General features: G+C 39.3%; 1 protein-coding gene across 1 annotated transcript in view; it reads left to right on the forward strand.

The window, feature by feature from the left end:
• MAPK8IP3 (mitogen-activated protein kinase 8 interacting protein 3) overlaps positions 1–27,299 on the forward strand; it is a 248,606-nt gene that overhangs the window by 128,190 nt on the left and 93,117 nt on the right. The window contains exons 10-16 of the mRNA XM_053695247.1: positions 15,946–16,003; positions 18,885–19,037; positions 20,849–20,903; positions 22,225–22,373; positions 22,691–22,747; positions 23,640–23,810; positions 24,868–24,994. Of these exons, the coding sequence (XP_053551222.1) occupies positions 15,946–16,003; positions 18,885–19,037; positions 20,849–20,903; positions 22,225–22,373; positions 22,691–22,747; positions 23,640–23,810; positions 24,868–24,994 (770 nt within the window). The remainder of the gene's footprint in view (positions 1–15,945; positions 16,004–18,884; positions 19,038–20,848; positions 20,904–22,224; positions 22,374–22,690; positions 22,748–23,639; positions 23,811–24,867; positions 24,995–27,299) is intronic.

Consider the following 27,299-nt stretch of genomic DNA (forward strand, 5'->3'; position numbering starts at 1 on the left):
AACCCAGGGTTTGTCCTCGCCGATGGCAGATCCAGAGGCTCTATACGAGGTTGAGGCCTACTCCGACTCTTCGGAGGAGGCGCATTCTGGGTTGGAGTCCGTGTCATCTAAGCCTCCTGCTGTGGAGGAGCGTGGTTATAGGTTTAGGATGGAAAATTTGCGTTTTCTGCTGCGACAAGTACTTGCTACTCTGGAGGTTCCGGAACCTAAGATCCCGGAGGAACCTGCGATTCCTAAACTTGGACAGGGTGGTGCCTCAGACTTTCCCAGTCCCCGTTAAGATGGCAAATATTATTAAGAATGAATGGGAGTGATTAGGGTCACCTTTTACCCCTTCTTCTTCTTTTAAAAAAACTGTTTCCCGTTCCTGACTCTCAGCTTGAGCTGTAGGGGACCATTCCCAAGGTGGATGGAGCTATCTCTACGCTCGCGAAGCGGACGACTATTCCCCTAGCGGATAGTTCGTCGTTTAAGGAGCCCATGGATAAAAAGCTGGAAAACATGTTGAGAAGGATGTTTCAGCACACAGGGTTTGTTTTTGAGCCTGCAGTGGGCAGTCGCCGGTGCTGCGACATATTGGTGCTTATCCCTGTGTGACATGGTCGAAGGGGAGACATCCATCGACAAGATACAGGAGAAGATTAAGGCGCTGAAGGTCGCCAATTCTTTCATCTGCGATGCTAATATGCAAATTATTCGACTGAATGCTAAGGTATCAGGTTTTTCAGTTTTAGCGCGCAGGACTCTGTGGCTAAAATCTTGGTCTGCGGACATGACCTCCAAGTCGAGGCTGTTGTCCCTGCCTTTTCAAGGGAAGAATCTGTTCGCTCCAGGATTGGATTCGATCATATCCACGGTTACGGGAGGCAAGGGAGCTTTCCTACCCCAGGATAAGAAGGCTAAGCCTAAGGGATCTACTTTTCGTCCCTTTCTTGCAGACAAGGCCCAGTGCCAGCAACCCACCGCAAAAGTCCAAGGGATCTTGGAAACCGGCTCAATATTGGAACAAGTCTAAGCAGAGCAAGATTCCCGCCAAGACTAAATCAGCATGAAGGGGCGGCCCCCGACCGGTCTCAGGATCACGTAGGGGGCAGATTATCTCAATTCTCAGACGCTTGGTTGCAGGACGTTAAGGACTCTTGGGTTCTAGAAGTTGTCTTCCAGGGTTACAGGATAGGGTTCAGATCCCATCTGCCCGAGGGCAGATTCCTCCTGTCAAACCTGTCTTCAAGACCAGAGAAGAGAGAGGCCTTTCTAGAGTGTGTGAGAGATCTTGCCTCTCTCTGGGTTATCGTACCAGTACCCCCTGCAGAAAGGGGCTAGGATACTATTCCAATCTTTTTGTGGTTCCAAAGAAGGAGGGCACGTTCCGCCTGATTCTGGACCTAAAGTGTTTGAACAAGTTTCTGAGTGTTCCATCGTTCAAAATGGAAACGATCAGATCTATTCTGTCCCTAGTTCAAGAGGGACAGTTCCTGACAACTATAGATTTGAAGGACGCTTACCTTCATGTGCCAATCCACAGGGACCACTTCAGGTTCCTAAGATTTGCGTTTCTGGGCCAACACTTCCAGTTTGTGGCCCTTCCTTTTGGTCTGGCGACGGCCCCGTGAATCTTCACGAAGGTTCTGGGGGCGCTGCTGGCAGTGGCCTGATCCAGGGACATTGCAGTGGCGCCTTATCTGGATGACATCTTAGTTCGGGCACCATCGTTCAGCCTTGCAGAAGATCATTTGAGGGCTCTTCTCTTGCTTCTCCGATCTCACGGTTGGAAGATCAACTCAGGAAAGAGTTCCCTGGTTCCCAGCAACAGGGTAGAGTTCCTGGGCACGATCATAGACTCTATGTCCATGAAGATATTTCTCACGGATCAGCGGCGCAGGAAGCTTGCGTCCACCTGTCTTGCCCTTCAGTCCTCCACAAGTCAGTCGGTGGCTCAATGTATGGAGGTGATAGGTCTCATGGTGTCAAGCATAGATGTCATCCCATTCGCCAGGTTCCATCTCAGACCTTTTCAATTGTGCATGTTGAGACAGTGGAACGGCGATCATTCAGATCTTTCACAGCTGATATCCATGGATGCTCGGACTTGGAACTCCCTCTATTGGTGGACCCGTCCGGAGCAACTGTCCATGGGGACATCCTTCTTGAGATAGTCCTGGGTGATTGTGACCACGGACGCTAGTCTGTCGGTATGGGGAGCTGTTTGGGGGGTCAAGATGGCACAAGGAAAGTGGTCCAGGGAGGAGTCTCTCCTTCCGATCAACATCCTAGAACTACGAGCAATTTACAATGCTCTTAAGGCGTTGCCTTCTCTGGGGTTAGTCAGTTTCATCAGATTCCAGACTGACAACATTACCTCGGTGGCTTACATCAACCATCAAGGGAGTACGAGGAGCTCCCTCGCGATGAGGGAGGTATCTCGGATTCTGGAATGGGCAGAGTCCCACGACTGCTCGCTCTCAGCGATTCACATACCAGGTGTGGACAACTGGGAAGCAGACTTTCTCAGAAGACAATCCTTTCATCTGGGGGAATGGTCTCTTCACCCCGAGGTGTTTGCAGAGATTTGTCACAAATGGGGAACGCCGGGGATTGATCTCATGGCGTCCAGACTCAATTGCAAGCTGCCTTGATACGTGTCAAGGTCCAGGGATCCCCAGGTGGAGCTGATAGATGCCTTAGTGGTTACTTGGGGATTCAGCCTAGCTTAAATTTTTCCACTGCTTCCACTTCTACCTCGAGTAGTGGCACACATCAAACAGGAGCGGGCCTCGGCCATTCTGATTGCTCCTTCATGGCCGCGGAGGACGCAGTTTGCGGATCTGGTGGGGATGTCATCCTCTCCGCCGTGGAGGTTACCCTGTCGCAGGGATCTGCTGTCACAGGGTCCTTTTGAACATCGAAATCTAGATTCTCTGAGGCTGACTGTGTGGAGATTGAACGCCTAGTCTTAGCCAAGAGAGGCTTTTCTGAAAGTGTGATTGATACTCTAATTCAGGCAAGGAAGCCAGTCACTCGTCGCATCTACCATAAGGTGTGGAGGACTTACTTGTCCTGGTGTGAGAAACATGGATATCCTTGGCATAAGGTGAAGGTGTCCAGGATGGTTTGGAGAAGGGTCTTGCCGCTAGTTCCCTAAAGGGACAGATTTCGGCTTTATCAGTTTTGTTGCATAGGAGACTCGCTGAGTTCCCTGACATTCAATCTTTTGTTCAGGCTCTGTCTAAAATCAGGCCTGTCTTAGACAGTTGCCTCCGCCTTGGAGCTTAAACTTAGTCCTTAGGGTTTTGCAGAGGGTTCCGTTTGAACCTATGCATTCCATTGGTCTTAAGATTCTGTCCTGGAAGGTTCTCTTCCTGTTGGCTATTGCATCGGCACGCAGAGTATCTGAACTAGCTGCATTGCAATGTAATCCTCCTTATCTGGCGTTTCATGCGGATAAGGCTGTACTTCGCACTGGGTTGGGGTTTCTCCCCAAGGTGGTGTCTAGCCGTAACATCAATCAGGAAATAGTATTTCCTTCATTGTGTCCTAACCCTTCTTCTTCAAAGGAGAGGTTACTTCATAACTTGGATGTGGTTCGTGCCTTTAAGTTCTATCTTCAGACTACAAAGGATTTCAGACAGTCTACATCTCTTTTTGTGGTGTATTCTGGGAAGTGCAAGGGACAAAGGGCCTCTGCTACTTCCTTGTCTTTTTGGTTGAGGAGCTTGATTCGCTTGGCTTATGAGACAGCGGGACATAAGCCTCCTCAGAGAATCGCGGCTCATTCAACTAGGGCTGTGGCTTCATCTTGGGCCTTCAAAAATGAGGCCTCTATGGAGCAAATTTGTAAGGCGGCTACCTGGTCCTCCTTACACACTTTTACAAAGTTTTACAAATTTGACGTTTTTGCTTGTGCGGAAGCTGTTTTCGGGAGAAAGGTTTTGCCCTCAGATTAGGGTCCGCCTTTTACCCTCCCGGTTTCATTCAGTGTCCTCTAGAGCTTGGGTATATGTTCCCAATAGTAATGAATGAAGCTGTGGACTCTCCTCCCCTTTAGATGGAAAACATAAATTATGCTTACCTGATAGTTTCATTTCCATCGAGGGGAGGAGAGTCCACGGCTCCCGCCCGTATCTCCGTGGGGCGGACCTAAATTTACTCATCTTCTGGCACCTTTTATACCCTGATATTTCTCCTACTGTTCCTGGTTCCCTCGGCAGAATGACTGGGGGATGAGGGAAGTGGGGGAGGTATTTAAGCCTTTGGCTGGGGGTCTTTGCCTCCTCCTAGTGGCCAGGTTCTTAAATCCCAACAGTAATGAATGAAGCCGTGGACTCTCCTCCCCTCGATGGAAATGAAATTATCAGGTAAGCATAATTTATATTTTTCAGGTACATTCCTTTTGCTTGGATTAGTGTTTAGTATGCTGATAGAGCACATATGACGATTCAGCCTATTCGTTTGCCTAATGTTCATTTACCTAGCATATGGTTTACAATGCAAGCCTGCTATAATTATTATTTAAGCTTAAAGGATGATTGTGCTTGTGAACTTAGGCTATTTTTAATCTTTTAGTGTTAGGTTTTATATTCACTTATTCCTCCAAATATTGATGAGAGGTATTGAGGGTGTTAATTAATTTGTTTGTTTATTGTGGTTGCTAGGACAACCACTTGGCGTTTTTTTTTGTTTTGAACTAGGGGGTGGGGTTTGTTTTCATTGGATGTTTGTCTCATAAATGTGTTCATTTCACTGTGTTACTTTGTCTGTGGAAGGGGATACGGTCCCCGAAACGTTACAATAAAGGCACGTTTTTTAAAAGACCAGCGAGTGCAAGCTCCTGTTTATTTATGCTATCTTTCTGCATGCACCCTGGCAAGCTGTTTATGAAGTGAGAGTGCTCTCCACCTGCTAGACTATATATGTATAAATGATTATATATAGGTATAGATATATACAGATATATATATATATATATATATATACATGATTATATATAGGTATAGATATATACATATATATATATATATATATATATATATATATAAATATCTATTTCGAAATAAACATGCTATGTGCAGAACATTGTCATGTGAAATATTTAATACACACTATAACACTTTATTAAATATGAATATTGCATAAATATGCTTTTACATGTTTTCATCTACTTGACATTAAAGGGCTTCAATGTATATATATATATATATATATATATATATATATATGTGTGTGTGTGTGTGTACATATGTATTTATATGTCTGTAAATACATATATACGCTTATAAATACCTAAATACATATGTACACATATATAGCCATATATATATACAGTGGGGCAAAAAAGTATTTAGTCAGCCACCAATTGTGCAAGTTCTCCCATTTAAGAAGATGAGAGAGGCCTGTAATTTTCATCATAGGTATACCTCAACTAAGAGAGACAAAATGTGGAAACAAATCCAGACAATCACATTGTCTGATTTGGAAAGAATTTATTTTCAAATTTTGGTGGAAAATAAGTATTTGGTCACCTACAAACAAGCAAGATTTCTGGCTCTCACAGACCTGTATCTTCTTCTTTAAGAGGCTCCTCTGTCCTCCACTCATTACCTGTACTAATGGCACCTGTTTGAACTTGTTATCAGTATAAAGACAGACACCTGTCCACAACCTCAAACAGTCACACTCCAAACTCCACTATGGTGAAGACCAAAGAGCTGTCGAAGGACACCAGAAACAAAATTGTAGACCTGCACCAGGCTGGGAAGACTGAATCTGCAATAGGCAAGCAGCTTGGTGTGAAGAAATCAACTGTGGGAGCAATAATTAGAAAATGGAAGACATACAAGACCACTGATAATCTCCCTCGATCTGGGGCTCCACGCAAGATCTCACCCCGTGGGGTGAAAATGATCACAAGAACGGTGAGCAAACATCCCAGAACCACACAGGGGGACCTAGTGAATGACCTGCAGAGAGCTGGGACCAACGTAACAAAGGATACCATCAGTAACACACTACGCCGCCAGGGACTCAGATCCTGCAGTGCCAGACCTGTCCCCCTGCTTAAGCCAGTACATGTCCGGGCCCGTCTGAAGTATGCTAGAGAGCATTTGGATGATCCAGAAGCGGATTGGGAGAATGTCATATGGTCAGATGAAACCAAAGTAGAACTGTTTGGTAGAAACACAACTCGTCGTGTTTGGAGGAGAGAGAATGCTGAGTTGCAACCAAAGAACACCATACCTACTGTAAAGCATGGGGGTGGCAACATCATGCTTTGGGGCTGTTTCTCTGCAAAGGGAACAGGACGACTGATCCGTGTACATGAAAGAATGAATGGGGCCATGTATTGTGATATTTTGAGTGCAAACCTCCTTCCATCAGCAAGGGCATTGAAGATGAAACGTGGCTGGGTCTTTCAGCATGACAATGATCCCAAACACACCGCCCGGGCAATGAAGGAGTGGCTTCGTAAGAAGCATTTCAAGGTCCTGGAGTCGCCTTGCTAGTCTCCAGATCTCTACCCCATAGAAAACCTTTGGAGGGAGTTGAAAGTCCGTGTTGCCCAGCGACAGCCTCAAAACATCACTGCTCTAGTGGAGATCTGCATGCAGGAATGGGCCAACATACCAGCAACAGTGTGTGACAACCTTGTGAAGACTTACAGAAAACGTTTGACCTCTGTCATTGCCAACAAAGGATATATAACAAAGTATTGAGATGAACTTTTGATATTGACCAAATACTTATTTTCCACCATAATTTGAAAATAAATTCTTTCCAAATCAGACAATGGGATTGTCTAGATTTGTTTCCACATTTTGTCTCTCATAGTTGAGGTATACCTATGATGAAAATTACAGGCCTCTCTCATCTTCTTAAGTGGGAGAACTTGCACAATTGGTAGCTGACTTTTTTGCCCCACTGTATACATACGTATATATCTTTAGAGATGTATGTATCTGTATGTTAAAGTTCTTTGCCTGCCTTTTTTTTTCTTACACCTGAGACCTCATATCTTTGAGCCCTTATAACTTTTTTGTGCAATATTTTCTTTTAATATTTTTTTTGATGGTGTTATTCTGAGTGTAACTGCACATTGTAATGTATTTTTGATGTGTTTTGTGACACTTTTTTTGTTTTGCAAAACAGTTAACCAGAGTTCTGAGGATGTGCTAACCTGACGCATATTTACTTCAATTGCCCTCAAGCAATCTTGTTTACTTTCAACTTTTTAATACGAGCAAAAAACCAGACGCGCACAAACAGCTATGATAAACCCCTTATCGCTTGCACATAACTGTCAACGCGCCACTCGTAATCTGGTCCAGAAATGATAAAGATACAGTTAGGAGATTTGATAAATACTTGGATGTGCACTAAGCTATTCTTTAAATTTTACTAATCTTAGTTTTATACAAGTGTAAGTGATATCTCAGTTCTGCTTCATAACAAAGCCAGGTGATTCTGTAGTCTCCACTTTCCATTAAAAGGAGATAGTGGAATTTGAAATATAAATAGGAACGTTTGCAATAAAAATATGTTTGTATAAAATTCTTCTGGTCACTGCCAGAATGATAACTTCTAACAGACTTACAATGGTGCATAATGTTATTGAGATTATCTTGGTGCCATCAAGATTAGCTATCATTACTCTTCAGAAGGAAACCTGGACATACTCAATAGTATTTCTGGTTCTTATTTGCCAATATCGGTGTAATTTGGTACCATATTTTTTGGACAGGACACCAAGGCTCCCACCTAAGCCGGAATACACTGGAAATGGTTCCAAAAAGAGGGCTAAAAAAGGACATTTAATGAGCATAACAAGAGAAATAGCTATTTGGGTCATATGGAATTGAAACATGCTTCAAAATTGATCTACGTATACAAAGTGACTGTTTTATTTACAGAGGTTTTGATTGGTTGATAAAATAAAATTACTGAAATTATAAAACATTAAATTAACAGTCTTGTAAAAAAAAAAAAAAAGAATTTGTAAAACCATGATAGCTCATCTGCTACCAGAGACCCAGAAAGCTGTTTCTTCACATATTTTACCTGAATGTCCATGGCAACTATGTGTGTAATTATTTTCAATTTGTAATTTGATAAAAATGAGGTAAAAAAAGGTTATGTTCCCTATTTCTTTGGTTATTATAACCTTCAAGTTATTATAAAGCATTTTCACACATTTACATCTCACGCTTATATCCTCTATCGCCATATGATTTTATTTTATTGGTTCAAGCCACTGACTGACCCAATGTTCCCCTCTGTTTCCCTTCTCTTCCTGCACTCCCCCTTCATGTGTCACTCTGTGCATCGTTGGACACCCCATAGGAGAATTCTCAGGTGTGTATTTTCCCTAATATCCACGTCCCTCATCTCCCTATTGTCCCATTTCCTGCCTGTTTTTTAAGCAAATGTTGATCCTCCCTTTGCTGCTGTAGTAAAACTGATCTCTTTGCCTTATTTTATCTATAACGCACCCACTGAAGTAGGGACATAGTTACTAGACAAGACTGATTTTCTCACTGAACCCAAATTTTTTCTTTCATTATTCAGATAGAGCATGCAATTTTAAGCAACTTTCTAATTTACGCCTATTATTAATTTTTCTTTGTTCTCTTGTTATTTTTATTTGAAAAAGCTGGAATGTAAGCTTACGAGCTGGCCAATCTTTGGTTAAGGCCCTGGTTAGTGCTTGCTGATTGGTGTCTAAAAGCCACCAATCAGTAGGCGCTATCCAGGGTACTGAACCAAAAATGGGCCGGCTTCTTGGTTGACATTTCTGCTTTTTCAAATAAAGATACCAAGAGAACAAAGAAAAATTAATAATAGGAGTAAATTAGAAAGTTGCTTAAATTGCATGCTCTATTTGAATAATGAAAGAAAATAAAATGGGTTCAGTGTCCCTTTAAGAAAAAGTAAAGTTTAGTTAAGTGTACATAACTATGACTTATATTCCTGAGTTCAGGAGCGTGCACTTGTCTAGCCATCTGGGAACAGTGTGTGCAACATTGGTTATATCACTGTTACACATAATTACAAATACTCCCGCCGTAGACTTCTAAAGACACGTGCACGCTCCTGAACTCACCTAGAATTACTCTTTAAAACTCTTTAAGAAAATGCTAAATTGATAATAGAAGTAAATTGGAAAGTTGTTTAACACTTTGTGATCCATCCAATCTATTTAATTTTGACTTTACTGTCCCTTTACCATCTGAGGGCCAGATTACAAGTAGCACACTAATAATAGCCGGGTCGCAATACGCAATATCGCTGGACCGCGATAATATTAGCACGGGACTTGATATTACAAGTAAATGGTAAACTACTTTAAGCAGAGAAGGGTTAGCGCTGCCGACTTTGTTCAAGCTCAACCCATACTTTCAATGGATATCTCGACTGCGCTAACTTGCACTAATATTTCAAGCTGAAAGTTATAATTTGTGCTCGAGTGCAAGCCGAAACTGCACTAGAATATCTAGCGCAACTTGAGACCTGTAGTAAACTGTAAGGGTTAAAAAAAAAAGTTTCACAAAAACACATTAAAAATAAAGTATTACACACAAAAATACACTTGTTAAAGGGATGGTAAATCCTAGAGCTTGTGAAACGCTAGTATTTACCATTGGAACAAATAAAGGGAACTTTCATTCATGAAGTATAAAATACTTCATGCTGAAAGCTCCTTTATTTGTTCCAAGTGATTGCCGCACTGATCTGCTAAGGCAGCTCACCGGCAGCATGCTAATTTCGCTATTTGGCTGAGAGTTAACGTTTCCACCTCTTAGCCAATAGCCGTGCGTGAAATCCAACTTGGCATATTTGACACCTGTACTTTTTGTAAAAATCACGCAAAATCGAGTGATAGATACATTGAGATACATTCATACATATCTGAAATCACACCATGTGTAGATGAGGTGTCCTGGATTGCCTACATATATAGGGCATTTATACAGATACAAAGTGTTGAGAGTGTCTTGTGATGACAATAGTTAAATGTCACACATGTAAATTAGTTTTGAATAGAGCTTTCCTGTATCGTTAAGAGGTGTGAATGGGATATTGTATGTGTCCGTTTTGGGAGACCTCACCAGTTTCTATTTTGAAAACAGTCAGTTAACACTCTAAGTCCTTTTGGGATGCTTTTCGGTTGGAAACCCTTTTGCTGCCGCGGCCAATACGAAAATAATCATTTTTGTGAGCAGATAGACGATAGATAGTGGTCAGCCCTTATATTTAAAAACAATTTATTCTTGAGAAACAAGAATTAAGTAACCAGGTTGTTAACGTAAACATTTCTATGTTTCGATGAAAATATGGAATCTAATACAGAAGATACGGTATCTGGAAAGAGGCCAATAATTGTGTCTTTCTAAAAAGGACTGCAAATCAGCTTCTTTGTGGCTAGGCTAGTGTTTGAAGAACTGCCTACTGCTCCTCTTTTTTTTTTGAATAACTTGAGAAAGCAGAAAAACTGGAGGAAATCACTTGTCACAGAAAATATTGTGATAACATAATAGTCCTTGTTCTTTGCACAGCACCTATAAACCTTGCCGTTTCTGCCATTTAGTCTATGTCTGGGAGCTTTTATTTTTGTAAAATTTCCAAAAATAGCATCGATGTGGAGACATGATTCCCAAAAAAAGATTTTTCTGGTGGTTCAAGTAATCTGCTTGATAATTATGAGGGAGTGGGAATTGTGCAGAGGTGAATGTCTGCATATCTCAGAATGTCATCTCTGATGTTTGACATTAGCTACAGTCATGTGGATTGAGTGAATTGTCCATGACTCTATAAATGGTGATCCCATTTCTTTAGACCAAGATGACTCTGGGCTCCAGAAAAATAATCTAATAATATTTCAGAGAAGGACATTTTGTCTAAACTCTAAGATTATTCCAAACCACATATCAACAGTGAAGAATGGCAGAAATTATACTACAATTGGGTTACAGAAAATTAATTCTCTTGGAATACCTGCATTTAACTAACCACACCTTTATAGACAATGGACTGGTTCTTGGAAAATTTCTGTTCCACCAAAAAGTTTCGAGAACCTGAATCTGCATTATTGTGTGCAGGCTGTCAGAAATAATGAATGAGCTATTACAAGGACGTCTTCCAAAATCATGTTCATGTATATTTCCTGTGACCTTTTTTTTGCCCAAAGAGCTTCCAGGATTTTGGAAAAGATTCTTGGCACAGTGGATAATCTAAAAGACACAAACCAGAAAAGAAAATGTTCTAATGGCAGTAGAGGAACTGGATATTATCTGTATGAATATAGGAATATGAAGGTATTCATCAATGTGATGGGTTTATAACAAAATTATTCAATTAATTATTTTCCTATAGAGTCTCACTTTTATTATTCAGAGTATATATCTAATATTTGGTGATGTCAGAAAGCTAACCTATTTCTTTTTCTTCTTTTGTTTTGGTAAATGTATATTGGTAGAATGTTTACTCAGATTTTGCTAATTAGCATATGACGTGACTGGGTCTATTTTATGTAAGTTAACATGTGTGGATTTATACAGTAAAATTATGCTCTTCATTACGTTTTTTGCTAAGCTTGAAAATGTGCTAATAATGGTCCGTATTCCATTCAAAATTTCTTTGTTTTAAAATCAATAACCATTACATGAAAAATAAAACTCAGCAAGCTTCTCAAATTTGATTAAGGTGTGGTAGCACCCCCTTTACCTTCTGTTGATACAATTCAATGTCTGTATTTCAATCTATTACGAAAAAAACTTTTTAAATAGCTTTCTTGCAAGATTTGTTGAGTTTTATGTTCCAGTTGACTTTTGGACAACCGGATGTGATCAAACTACTTATCAGTTGTTTGTTCTTGGTTGAGCTCTACAATCTGTGTATGTTTGTATTATGACCCTGTGTATAGTCTCCCTAACACTTGGGGAAACTAGACATGGTCTCCCTGCCTAATGTGCCTAGAGGGATATGGCTGCACCTCACTGACGAGCCCCACAGAAGGCTGAAACAATCATCTGGGATTTTATGTTCCTCTTTCAGAGGAGTATTGCTTGTTATTACATGGCTGGACCATCCTTTGTAGGCTAGATCAGAATGATATACTTCAGGAAAGTTTTTTTGTGAAAGGCACAGTTGGTCTAATAGAGGCTACTCCCAGGTGGTGACTCGCCAAAGAACAAGCCTCTTAGCCATTGTTCATTATAGGTTGAGCGCTTCTCTCTTTGTCATATACCATAGCCCTTTAACTCAATGTTTAAAACCCCATTTTACATTATGTAAATGATCTATCTATCTATTTATCTATAATGTGTGTGTTTGAATATGCTTTTATTTTAGCCTTAACACTTTACTTCAGGTCTCCAGGAACACTACATTTTTCGGCGCTATTATTTATTGCACTTGAGCACAACACATAACTCACTAACTGTAATATGACTGATGATAGCGCACCGTGCGCTATCCATGGAAAGTGTAGGGAACTTTAAATAAATGTTGGCCATGATAACATTTTCTAATAAATATCTTGTACCATTCACTTGTAATACCAGGGTCACAATATGGCTAGCGCACCCTGATTTATCAATTGTGATCCACTTGTAAACTAGGCCATTTTTGATTAATAAAGTTTTGTTTTGTATGTGCCTTCAAACGAGATACAGATCCAAGTTTCTGATGTCAGATACAATGAGATAAACTAGTAAAGTTATTCAAAATGCTGCATTCATATTTTTTTTATACAAATATCTAACAGCAATTGTTAAAGCCTTGCATCTAGCTGAAAATAAATAAGTATTGCATTATTTTATTTTCAGACGCATATAAACACATACATATTTGTTTACAACTGTTCACTACTATTCACAAATATAAAACAGCATAAGGTAAAATGTGAAATTATTTTCGTAGCACAAAAGGGAACGTATAAATTACCAGCTACAGCTGCATGGCAAACTTTCCTATAATGGCTGTTAAACAATCATTTCCTAACCGCTGTGCTCTTTTTTTCTCCTCCCCTCTCTGCCTCCTCTCTCTCCACCTATGTGGCTGCACTCCTAGTGCGGGATGATTTCTTTGGTAAGGCCAAGGCCTGCGTTCAGTATTTATGTTCTGTGCTTCTTATTGTCATGTGAATCTCCTGCTTGTTACGGGTGGGCTTTAGTCTATTTCTACTGTCATTAAAGGGACATTAAAAACATTTTTATCATGCATTTATACAAACATTATTTAGACTGTCTTTGTATGAAAAAAAGTTAAAGCTGTTTATTTTAAACTTAATAGGAAGTGAATGTTTGTGCACATGATATGGATTTCTTACTGGCTGATAAAGACAACTCCCACAGCTCTATTGGTGAGCATAAAAACACAGTTATTTTTAAAGGGACATAATACCCATATGCTAAATCACTTGAAAGTGATGCAGCATAACTTTAAATAGCAGAATGTCACATGAACATCTGTATGTACAAAAAGGAAGATACTTTACTTCAAAATTTCTTCAGCTCACAATAGTAAGTGAACAGTTAAGCTAAGTGAACAGTTATCTTTTAGCTACTTACTTTCAGCTGTATGTTAAAAAAAACAGACAATTTCATACTTAGCTTTAATGTGATCTCATGAGATTTCACTGAAATCTCATACAATTTCATAGTAAAATTCCTTAAACGGAGGAGTGAAATAACATGACTGTGTCTGCATTTAAGATGCACACTCGCTTGCAAGTCCTGGGACAAGCATCCTAATTGGCTGCTTGAGGTCCCTTTACAATGGGATGGGACTACTAAGGAAATTGTGAGGTGAAATATCTTCCTTTTTACATAGAGATGTTCAGATGATATTTCTAGTCAGCTTTTTACAGCTATGCTGCATCACTTTCAAGTGCTTCAACATTTTATAATGTCCCTTTAAGCACATATCAAACAATTGTAATATATTTTAGACACAACAATAACAAATGCTTTAATGTCCATTTAATGTGGTATTGATTTATGTTTGTTTTAATTTATTAATTACATTTTTTCTTAGTTTATAAGTGGAAAATGTGACTAGACAATTTTCATTCTACTTGGTATAACTCTAAAATGTGCCTTTTCAGTAGGCTTGCCAGCTGTCCTCTCCAAAAATGCTGGACAGTCAGCAGGTGATTGGGCGAAAGGATACAGTGATGATGTAATCAGATCATAGATAAGTCCTGTCTGCCACATTTAACCTCAGATCAGAACCCAGTATTTTAAAACTCCTGACTATATTGTACTTTTAATCAGACCCATGAGCACCAGCCTTTCTGGCATATCTTTACATTGGATCGCTGCTTAGTCCCCATTGCCTGAGCCTCTTGCAATTATATGTCCACATGTTCCTGTCAGCCATATTCCCACTTTAGGCCTCAGAGGCATAATCAGTTAAATATCAATGTTTTACAGATGTTTTTTTTCTGGAAATACAGTTGAAATTCTGTTTGACTGGAACCTGGTGCCCCAGAGAGTTCCTTCCTCCCTTTCTGTTGGCAATAGCTGGTCCTCGTTCATGTTCTGGATTACTTCTTTACCCTGTCTGTGGTTTAACTAATAATAAGGAAAACTGAAAGTGATGAAGCAGATAAAAGTAAGGGGAAGAGAATTAAGAAGGGTCTAGGAGAGGGGAATAAGAAAGGGAAATTAGGAAAAGACTAGACATAAATGAATAAATAACATGTGAGGAATAGAAAGGAGGCAAGTTGCTGAGTTGTCCTACAGAATCTGCTACCCTATGTTTGGGCTTCACTAGCCTAGGCCTAAATATACACTTACACAGCGAGAATCTTCTGATATCTAAGATATCCCTGTCTGATAGTTAAGTTCCGTATATCATTGTCACACAGTGACCAATATTACACATCTATCTATATCTTTTCCTTTGTATGGGTTAAGGGAATTCTAATACATTGACTAGCTACTCAGGCAAAAATATCTTTAGTAGACCAGGGTGATTTCTGACATCCCAGGTTATGGTGCATGTGCACATAGCCAATCTGACTTCTGTTTTGCTATATGCTGCCCCTGAACCAATCATGGAGGCTGTAATAAATATTTGGTCTTTGCTGAAAAGGGGGTTTAGAAGATATATAAGCCTGTACAGACACATAGCTGGCTGAGCATCATGGGAAATGCAGTTTTAAAACCTCTGGAGAGCCAAGGTTGATGACCCCTGTACTAGGCAACCAAGCATAAATACAACAGAATGTAGGACTGGGGAAGTATATAACAAAGTTTTATCACTTGATAAGCCAGAAGAACTGCCCCTTAGAGAGAAGATGCTACTAGACAGTTGTCTTCATTATGTAATGAGAAATCCGACCCTTTCACACTTTCTAATTTACAATCTACTTCAAATATAGTCTCCATAACTAAACAATATATTATTATCTCCTCTTGGCTTACATAGACAGCTAAATAGTTGAGCTGAAATCCAATCAGTCTTCCTTAATATGACATATGACAGTTATGGCTAACCTTGGCACCCCAGATGTTTTGATACTACATTTCCCATGATGCTCTGCAATCTAGTTAAGCATCATGGGAAATGTAGTTCCGAAAAATCTGCGGTGACAACGTTAGTCATCACTGACATATGATAATACAAAATTATTTTAAATAAAAATATTTGTATAGAATACAATTGAACAAATATAAATTAAAATAGGGTTACTGTCATAAAAAGTGCAAAATAGTTCAGGACAACGGAAAATAAATCAAGTAGTCCACCCTACCGAAGGTCCATCTGCACCATTATCTCTGCAAATTTTGGAGACAAAAGGCACTTAACACCCAACATGTTTTAATCCTTTTCTGCCACAGGAATTTTAGATCTAAACTGGAAGAACAGTATTAATATTTTCTAAGCTAGTTTCCTCGTAAACACATATTTTTTTATTTTCTTTTATACATATTCTTCATATTTCAGGGATGGGGAAAGAAGTAGGAAATCTTCTTCTTGAAAACTCACAGCTACTAGAGACCAAGTAAGTTAATACAATATATCATTTGTGTGTATGTAATTGTAGTTCACATTGAAGAACATGACCTAATACCAAATATAAATATTCTTTGTTTTGTCATTCGCTTGAAAAACTAATAACGGATTTGTCTGAAATTTGAATATTAACTAAGCATGCAAAATTTGTTTATTTAGTTTCTCCATTTAATAGATGGGGGGAAAACGAAATGATCGAGTGAGCAGATTTTGGGGTAAATTTAACAAGCAATGGATGCTGCTTTCTACCCCTGAAGTTTCCGGCTCGCCGGAAACTGAAGTTAAGAAGCCGACCGCTGCTCCTTAACTTCTGGTGGTGGACTGCAATCATCCCAATCCGATTGACACCCCCTGCTAGCAGAATGTGCAGCGGGTAGCATTCCACAATGCTGTCGGCATTTAGCGATGTCGGGCGGCATGATTCGCTACAGCAAATCATGTCCGCTCGACATATAATAAATTGACCCCCAAGTATTCATTATTTTTCTTTCTTAATGAATGAATTTTTCAAATGTATTATTTGTTTAGCAAATTAATAACAAAAGCACATTTTTAATTATATATTATATAGGAGTTGAAAAATATCACTATAGTTTACTAGCCAGGAGTTAAATGTTACTGGCCGAGAGAGAAAAAGTTACTAGACCACTCAATGTTAAAGATAAGAAAATGTCAAACTTTTTACTCATCTGCTGCAATTTCTTACTTGTCCAGGACTGGTGGAAATTTCAAGCCCTGTGTGTGTGTGTATATTTTTTTTGTTAAAAACCCACAGCCACAAACAACTATTCAACAGATAAGCACCTTTTTGTATGTTAAGTACCTTTTCTCAAAATAGAAACTGGGAGGTCACTCAAAACTTACTAATACAATAGTATATTATATAGTGATAGAAAAATGGTGCTCAGTCTGCCCATCTTGATAACATAAAAGATGCTTTTATATGGTTTAGCAGTGGTGCGGATGGAAACTGATTACAATAGGTTCCTATGAAAGTTGTGATTGTGCAATCCACTTTTAAAACCCGATTTTAAAGATGCCGGTACTGTTAGTGACAATCACAACATTGCTAGGGAGACTTACAATCAAATATTAAAATTAAATCAGAATCACATTTGTAGATGTTGGTGTCCTGAAGTGACTTTTCCTTCAGATGCCCTTTGCTGTAAAGGCTATCACATACTCATCATATATAGATATGTATATGTACCTATACATATGTAAATGTATGCCCTGTCTACTGTATACAGCCTCTACAATAGTGATGAATGGAGTTTTAATGAGTCAATACCATGTATGTTAACAGACCTCTTCAATGTCTCCTGTGGCCATTTCAGAGTGTTTTACACATCTGCAAAATAAAAGACTGTTTGCAAATGGTGTCCAAAATGCCCTTTTCAAAGTACTTATCAAGTGCCTAAAGGTGTTGTATTCGGAAAAGGTAAAACAGCCCTTGAAAGATAGCCGTCTTGGCCAGAAGAAGAGCTGAAAATGCCCCAGCCGAAAGATTGTGATTGAGACCATTGTTTGCTATGGTAGATAGGTCTTGCAGTGTTGAAGAGTGAGATGAATATGGCTTTTTTAAAGACCTCTCCAAGTTCAGAGTAGTGTGCAACAAACCTATTTATTTATTTAGTCAGAGATAAATACATTTTAATATTAAACAAATGTAAAAAATATATTGGGGGATTTCATTCTTATTTCATTCATATTGGTTCAGAACCATGGTTATGCCTGCTTATTGGTGGCTAAATGTAGCCACCAATAAGCAAGCGCTATCCAGGGTGCTGAACCTAAAATGGGCCGGCTCTTAAGCTTTACGTTCCTGCTTTTTAAATAAAGATAGCAAGAGAACAAAAAAAATTGATAATAGGAGTAATTTAGAAAGTTGCTTAAAGGGACATAATACTCATATGCTAAATCACTTGAAACTGATGCAGTATAACTGTAAAAAGCTTACAGGAAAATATCACCTGAGCATCTCTATGTAAAAAAGGAAGATATTTTACCTCACAATCTCCTCAGCTCAGCAGAGTAAGTTCTGTGTAAAAAGTTATACTCAGCTGCTGCCCAGCTGCAGGTAAAAAAAATAAAAAAAATGAAGAAATGAACAGCAGCCAATCAGCATCAGCAGTGCTGAGGTCATTAACTCTTTTACTGTCTTCTTATGAGATTTCACTTAACTCTCATGAGATTTCATAGCAAACTTCCTTTAAACTGAATAGGGAAATAAGATGAGAGTGCACGTAAGCTCGCCCCTTCCGCTGTCCCAGGACAGACATACTGATTTGCTGCTTAGAAGTCCTTTACAATGGGATGTGGCTACTGAGAAACTTTTGAGGTAAAATATCTTTCTTTTTTACATAGAGATGTTCAGGTGATATTTTCTAGTCAGCTTTTTACAGCTATGCTGCATCACTTTCAAGTGTTTAAACATTTGGGTATTATGGCCCTTTAAAATAGCCTGTTCTATCTGAATCATGAAAGAAAAAAAAATTGGTTTAGTATCTCTTTAAGTTACTCAATAATTTCAATTAATTTTAAACTCTGAGTGTCTCCTTAATAATAAGCACAACCAATGAACAGTCCTTAAATGTTTAAGGATACACGATCTATTTGTTTCTAAATGATTCTGATTGAAACGCGTTAGTCTGGGATTCTGCCCCTTTTATTTAGTAACTGAAAGCTTTGATCTAAGAGGTGCATGTGAACTATTTGTTTTTGGACACCTTTGGACACCATCACATTTAACCTATTGTTTCTAAAACCAATTGCTCAGTACCCATTATTTATTTCCATATTGCATTTTTATCAGTGTTCCTTAATTTGCTATTTTTATTTATCTTGTCCTTTTTTTTTTTTTCTTTTAGAAACGCATTGAACGTTGTTAAAAATGACCTGATTGCAAAGGTAGACCAGTTGTCTGGGGAGCAGGAGGTTCTGAAGGGCGAGCTGGAGGCCACCAAGCAGGCAAAGGCCAAAATGGAGACCCGTTTAAAAGAGCTGGAGGAGGAGCTTAAAAGGTACAGAAGTCAGAAAATCTGCCATCATTTGAATGAGTGAGACACAGAAAATGTGATGATCTATGATCCTAGAGTTATTCATCTACTTAGATGATGCTGTGCTAGATCATTTTATATTGAGGCTGACAACAATTTTAAAGATAAAAGACGTAAAGCTGCATAACCCAGCAAACTGGTGTTTTTCCAAATTTGCCATGAACTAACATCCAGGATTGGTTGATCCAACTTGTCAATCTATTGTAAATTGATGCATTGGGGCCGATTTATCAAGTGTCGGGCGGACATCGATAAATGCCGACAGCGTATTTATCATTGCACAAGCATTTCTTGTGAAATGCTTGTGCAATACCGCCCCCTGCACAATCGCGGCCAATCGGACGCTAGCAAGGGGTGTCAATCATCCCGATTGTATCTGATGGGGATGATTGCTGTCCGCTAACTAATTAAGGAGCAGCAGTCTTAAGACCGCTGCTTCTTAACTTACGTTTCAGGGGAACCTGACACTGCGTTGGTAGATAGCAGCATCCACTGCTTGATAAACCTACCCCATAGTGTCTTGCTGGTACAGATTTATTTTGAGTAGTGAGAAAATTATGGTAAAAGATCTGAAATGATTTGGTTTCAACTTGTATGTTTATGATTACTTAATAAAGCAGTGGACAGTCCTCTATATCGTCCTTCCTATTTCTAATTATTAATGTTAAATGACCATTAAATGCAGCAGAATTGCATCATCAACAAATGCATAGTAAAGAGGCAATGAAAAAGCACATAGTTTGAATCTCAAATGAGTATTTCTTTTTTTTATAAATTTAAAAGTTAATACAATTTACCTTCAGCCAATCATAAAATGCATATACGTATATCCATGCTCAGTAGGAGCTGGTGTCTTAGAAAGTGTGCATATAAATGTGAACATTTTGATAATGGAAGTAAATTGGAAAGTTGTTTACAATTGTGTGCTTTATCTGAATCAGGAAAGTTTACTTTTGACTTGACTGTCCCTTTAAAGGGATATGAAACCCATAATTTTTCTTTCAAAATTAAGATAGAACATGAGATTTTAAAGAACTTTCTAGTTTACTTCTATTATTATTTTTTCTTCATTCTCTTTGTATCTTTTGTTGAAAAGCCAGGATGTATGCTTAGGAGACTGCCCATTTATGAAGCACTATATGGCAGCAGTTTTGCAACAATGTTTTTAATTTGCAACAGCATTAGACGGCAGCACTATATCCAGCCATTTAGTGCTCCAGATGCCTATTTAGGTATCTCTTCAACACTCTGGGGCCCATTTATCAAGCTCCGAACGGAGCTTGTGGGCCCGTGTTTCTGGCGAGTCTTCAGACTGCTCCATAACCCTGTCCGCCTGCTCTGATGAGGCGGACAGGAATCGCCGGAAATCAACCCGATCGTGTACGATCGGGTTGATTGACACCTCCCTGCTGGCAGCCGATTGGCCGCGAGTCAGCAGGGGGCGGCGTTGCACCAGCAGCTCTTGTGAGCTGCTGGTGCAATGTTAAATGCGGAGAGCGTATTGCTCTCCGCATTCAGCGAGGTCTTGCGGACCTGATCCGCACTGTCGGATCAGGTCCGCAAGACCTTTAATAAATAGGCCCCTCTATATCACGGGAGCAAAGCAAATTTGAAAAGAATTAAATTGGAAAAATGTTTTAAATGATTAGCTCTGTCTGAATCACAAAATATATTTTTGGGGTTTCATATCCCTTTTATGATAATCTTTCTTGCAATCTATAGTTTTTTTTCCCCATTAATTCAATATGTTTTTTATTTATTTATTTGTTTTTAAGGGTAAAATCTGAAGCCATTGTTGCCCTCCAGGAACCCAAAGAGGAGGTGGATGAAGTAAGTATATCGGCCTCCTACAAATTCTGCCTTATATAGTTATATAAGATTATCACAAGCTTTGTTATTTTTCTTATATTACATGCAATAACAATGGTCGACAAGAAGTGTATAGAAAAGATGTAATAATGCCGTAACACAATCATCAGGAGATCTATGTCATTCAAATAGTGATGCACAACTTCTTCACTTCAGGAATTGATTGTTGAAGCTCAGATATTCCAAAACTTTTCGCAAGACAGGTGTTGGAATGAGCGTATATATCCTCGTATCATCACCAATGTCAGGGAAGTTTTGATGTGAGACAGGTCCCACAAAGTAGTAGGCATAATGTTCTAACCGTCAGATTCAACAAAGAGAAGGCATGGTAATGTTATAAAATAGGACAATGTCAGGATACCAAAAAAAATTCAGAAAACCAAGTGTCAAGGTTGGGGTATCCAAATATTAACTGTAGGATCCCAACAGGCAAGAAGGGCAAAGAAGAATCAGATTTTCACTTGCCAAACAGCAAGAACATGTAGGCAAGGATCTGGAAATGGCGTGTGTGCATTATGGGGTTCCAGTGTTACACTCATTCAAAAACACACACAGAGGCACACACTGACGAACACATATACCCATACATATACACACAGACATATATTAATATATTCCACATATTTATACGGTCATACATGTACATACATTAATACACAAATAACATGCAGTCACACATGCATACTCTCAGACACACATCACTTGTGTGCACACAGACTCAGACGCACATCACGTGCAGCATTACATGTGCTCACACACTCAGACCAATCACATGCAGTCATGAATCCACACACATGCAGGTATATATACAAATAAATCACTCACAGACATACATGTATAAATATTGACACACCCATCACATGTAGTCATATATACTCACACATGACAGGGACATACTTAGGCATATAAGCTGACACACTGACAAAAATATCTAAAGCTATAGCAGCCTCTATTGTCTTGCCCTCAGCTCCTGCTAGTGAGCATGAGAGGCAATGGGACATCAACACAGAACAGGCAAGGAGCAACCATTTTGACCCAGGAACGGGGGATGTTTTAGAATTGGGCTGGACAAAAGCAGTAAAGTGCTTATTTGCAAGTTAGGATACAGAACAGAAATAGGTTTATAGTAATTCACCTTGCACAAAATGTTTGAGTACTTCTGACAAAGTTCTTTTAAAAAAAATTGAGACACCATACTGTTATATTCTTGTTTAGATCATTAAATTTCACTTACATATTTTATTTATCAACATATCTTATATGGGCATATTTATTTTTATAGAGCTCCTCACCACTGCAGGATAATATTCCCATAGCACAGCGCAGACGGTTTACTCGTGTAGAGATGGCCCGTGTCTTAATGGAAAGGAACCAGTACAAGGAACGGCTGATGGAATTACAGGAAGCTGTTAGGTGGACAGAGATGATCAGGTAATATTCAAGTATGGAAATTAACATTACCAGATGGGCTCAGATTTACTAGTCTACCTGGTAATATCCTTACATCTTAATCTACAACATAGTTACTAAACTTTGCCTAGGCAGGCAACGTGGCTTTATCTGTCCAATCCAAGGTGTAGTCTTCAACATGATAAAAAGAAAATACAATTAGATGTGAATATATAAGAACATCTACATTTAGCACAAAAGTTTGAATATTGCCTGGACAGATTTTGTAGCTTGGCAAATAGACATTTGGTACAAGCCTATTACTGCCAAATACTTACAAACTTTGTTCTTTTTTCTAGAGCTTCTCGAGAGCATCCATCTGTCCAGGAGAAGAAGAAGTCAACCATCTGGCAGTTGTAGGTTTTTAGAGTTGCTAGTTTTTTTTACTTTGGTCATGGGTATGATTAAATTTAGCAGATAGCACAGGTAGCACCAGTTATGCCCCTTTTATTGAGGTGAAAATATTTGTAGTTCCGGAGCTTTTTTTCCAAGGTCTATTTCCAATTCCAAATTATATTTAAACTGTTTTGTAAATGCATAACTCCCAACATTTCCTGGAGGCTTTCTGGAAGGTGAGCGGGACTTTTGGGTGGTAGCCAACAGTTGATTTGTGTGACATGAATGCAGTAACATTTCTACTCAACAAAGGGCCCTGCCGCAAAATTTGTTTTGGGCCCCAAAGGTAACTCAGTAGTAAGCAAAAGTAATACAGGCTCCTCTGTATAAAGATTGTACAAATTCGGCAATGGCTATGTATAGACTGGCTACTATGTACCCCACAGCACATGGGCCCTGGTGCCACTGTACCTGCGGCACCAATGGTAGTTCTGCCCCTGCATGAATGGGGCTGAGTGTAGCTTGGACAGGGTTGAGAGAAGTCAGGTGGGTTGTGAGCGGGTTCTCTTTAGAAACCGGGATATTTGTTCTTATTGGATAGCAGCAGTAAGGACAACGGGGCAGAGCTCCAACCAATGACCATCCTATAACATGCTGAACAGTTTGAAGCTTTTTAAAAGTTAAGGTGTTATAACTACCAATAAAATAAGAAATATTTACTATAGTTGTGGGGACTGAAGATACTCATTATAAATGTTACATTTTAGAGTACATTGTGTTGTAATCAGCACTTTCTTTAGAATTCGGTATATCTAACGTGTCAATATGTATGGGGGGGTTGTGTAAGGAAGCCTGCTTATTATTATCTGCTGCCTGAGCTTCATGTAATATAGGTCTCTCTGTGTTTTTCAGCTTCAGCAGATTATTCAGTTCATCATCTAGCCCTCCGCCTTCGAAGAGAAATTACCCCCCGGTCAACATCCACTACAAATCACCAACTCCAGCAGGATTCAGCCAGCGCCGCAGTCACACCATGTGCCAGATCTCCTCTGGGGGGCGCACCATTGAGTTCTTCCCTGACGAGTATGTTGAATTTCTCACTGTTGTTATTAAAACTGATGGATAGAGGTAACTGCTTTTCGAAAATGGCTTGCTATTGATTTTGCTAACTATGGTTATCAAAGTCAGCTTAGTACTTGGTAATTGTAGGCTTATGTATATATATTTCCTAAAAGAAATATTAAAACTGCAAGTTGTGTGGACAAAACAAATTGAAAACATACACACACACCGTGGCTCTTTGAACTCTATGAGGCCCATTTATCAAACTCCGAATGAAGCTTGAGGGCCCGTGTTTCTGGCGAGTCTTCAGACTCGCCAGAAACAGCAGTTATGAAGCAGCGGTCTAAAGACCACTGCTCCATAACGCTGTCCGCCTGCTCTGAGCAGGCGGACAGAGATCACCGAAATTCAAGACGATCGAGTACGATCGGGTTGATTGACACCCCCTGCTAGCGGCCGATTGGTTACGAATCTGCAGGGGGCGTCGTTGCACCAGCAGCTTACAAGAACTGCTGGTGCAATGCTGAATACGGAGAGTGTATCCTCATTCAGCGAGGTATGTCGGACCTGATCCGCACTGTCGGTTCAGGTCCGACATACCTTTGATAAATATCGCCCAATACCTCCACAGACAAGTATATAACAAAATCATATCAAATCATACATCTCAGAGTTCTATGTCTATCCACCATTTTGTTTCTTTATAAAATTGTTTTACAGTGACTGTTCTTTAGCTAAGTAAATAAAAATGCTGCACTGTTTAACATAAACTAACATCCTTCTCAGCTGATGCTGTCAGATTCACTGTATCCGGGGCAACAGCTTGAGCCAATCAGAACTCTCAGTTTCTGCATGTTTTAAAGTATGCAGGTGACCTTTATGAGGATCTTTTATTCTGAGCATTGTGATTGGTTCTTCCATGTTCCTTGTATCCTGCATTTGCCCCCTTATGCTTGCATTTTGCTAACGTTTTGCCTATAACCCTTGCTGCTTGGCTTGCTGCTCTTTTCCCTGACGCTCTGCCCATTCTCTTTCTTTTCCATAGATTGAGAAGTAACACTGTAGCTTCTCTCCTCAGCGACTGTACCTCCACTGCTCGACGTGAGCAGAAACGAGAGCAATACCGCCAAGTGCGAGAACATGTGCGCAATGATGATGGGCGCCTCCAGGCCTGTGGGTGGAGTCTACCTGCTAAATACAAACAGGTGTGAAGCTTCAGTCATTGATGTTTATTCATTAATTTAGCTTAAAGGTACACAAAACCCAATTTTTTTCTTCTATGATTCAGATAGAGAATGCAATTTTAAGCAACTTTCTAATTTACTCCTTTTATAAATTTGTCTTCATTCTCTTGCTATCTTTATTTTAATGTAAGCTTAGGAGCTGGCCCATTTTTGGTTCAGCACCTGGGTATGCTGATTGGTGGCTAAATGTAGTCACCAATCAGCAAGCGCTGAACCAAAAATAGGCCGGCTCCTATGCTTACATTCCTGCTTTTTTCAAATAAAGATAGCAAGAAAACTAATAAAAATTTAGAATATAAGCAAATGAGAAAGTTGCTTAAACTTGCATGAATGAATCATGAATGAAAATATTTGGATTTTGTGTCCCTTTAATATTTAGATTCTATATATAAATCTTAAGAATTGCTTGTACTATTGGATCAGAATATATCCATTAAAGGGACACTCAGGTCAAATAAAAATTTCATGATTCAGATACAGCATGTAATTTTAAACAACTTTCCAATTTTCTTCCATTAAAAAAAAATGTGCACATTCTTTTATATTTACACTTTTTAAATCACCAGCTCCTACTGAGCATGTGCAAGAACTCACAGACTATACGTAGGGGTCGATCCGATATAAAGCGTCGCCCGCAAAAGCCGGCGACGCCAATAATTGCGCGGATTTGGTATCCTATATACGGCGTAAGCTAGAAGTTACGCGCGTATATTTCTGCCGTCGCCCGCAGTTTTTTGGGCCATAGGCAGGTATACCAAACCCGCGCAGTTTGGTATCCAATATGCAGCGTAAGGACTTACGTGGCGAAAATGGAGAAAACTTACTCCATTTTCACCTCGCCACAAAAAGCAGCCGTAAGAAGCCTTACGCTGACTATTGGAGCCCCGTAACTCCCTAAACTAGCTGCTAAAATAAACCTAACACCTAACGCATGCGCAATGTCTATCTCCCTGTCAACCGCGATCTGCTAAAATAAACCTAACACCTAACGCATGCGCAATGTCTATCTCCCTGTCAACCGCGATCCCCCCACCGAAACCCCTAATAAAGTTATTACCCCCTAAAACGCCGCTCCCGGACCCCGCCGCCATCTACATAAACTAACCCCCTACTGTGAGCCCCTAAAACCGCCGCCATCTACCTTATCTATCCCGTAATCTGACCCCTTACACCGCCGCCACCTATATAAAAATGATTAACCCCTAATTTAATCTACCTACCCCGCCGCCAGCTATGTTATCTATATTAACCCTAAGTATATTATAGTTAATATAGTTATTACATTATATATATTAACTATATTAACCCTAATTATATTAGGGTTAATATAGTTACTATAGTATTTATATTAACTATATTAACTCTATCTAACCCTAACACCCCTAACTATATTTATATTAAATTAATCTAATTAATTTATAAACTAAAATATTCCTATTTAAATCTAAATACTTACCTATAAAATAAACCCTAAGATAGCTACAATATAATTAATAATTACATTGTAGCTATGTTAGGGTTAATATTTATTTTACAGGTAAATAGTTAATTATTTTAACTAGGTATAATAGATATTAAATAGTTATTAACTATTTAATATCTACCTAGTTAAAATAATTACCCAATTACCTGTAAAATAAATCCTAACCTAAGTTACAAATACACCTACACTATCAATAAATTTAATAAACTACAAACATCTATCTAAAAATACAATTAAATTAACTAAACTAAATTACAAAAAAAAACAAACACTAAATTACAAAAAATAAAAAAAAGATTACAAGATTTTTAAGCTAATTACACCTATTCTAAGCCCCCTAATAAAATAATAAACCCCCAAAATAACAAAAATTCCCTGCCCTATTCTAAATTAAACAAATTTCAAAGCTCTTTACCTTACCAGCCCTTAAAAGGGCCTTTTGTGGGGCATGCCCCAAAGAATTCAGCTCTTTTGCATTCAACAAATACAATCCCCCCCCCCATTACAACCCACCACCCACATACCCCTATTCTAAACCCACCCAAACCCCCCTTAAAAAATCCTAACACTACCCCCCTGAAGATCTCCCTACCTTGTCTTCACCACACCGGGCCGAACTCCTGATCCGATCCGGGCGATGTCGTCCTCCAAGCGGCAAAGAAGAAATCTTCCTCCGGCGATGTCATCCTCCAAGCGGCAAAGAAGAATTCTTCCTCCGGCGACGTCTTCCTCCAAGCGGCAGCAAAGTCTTCATTCTTCCGGCGGCATCTTCAATCTTCTTTC

Source organism: Bombina bombina, chromosome 11 (genome assembly GCF_027579735.1).
Source record: "Bombina bombina isolate aBomBom1 chromosome 11, aBomBom1.pri, whole genome shotgun sequence".
Taxonomy (NCBI): Eukaryota; Metazoa; Chordata; class Amphibia; order Anura; family Bombinatoridae; genus Bombina; species Bombina bombina.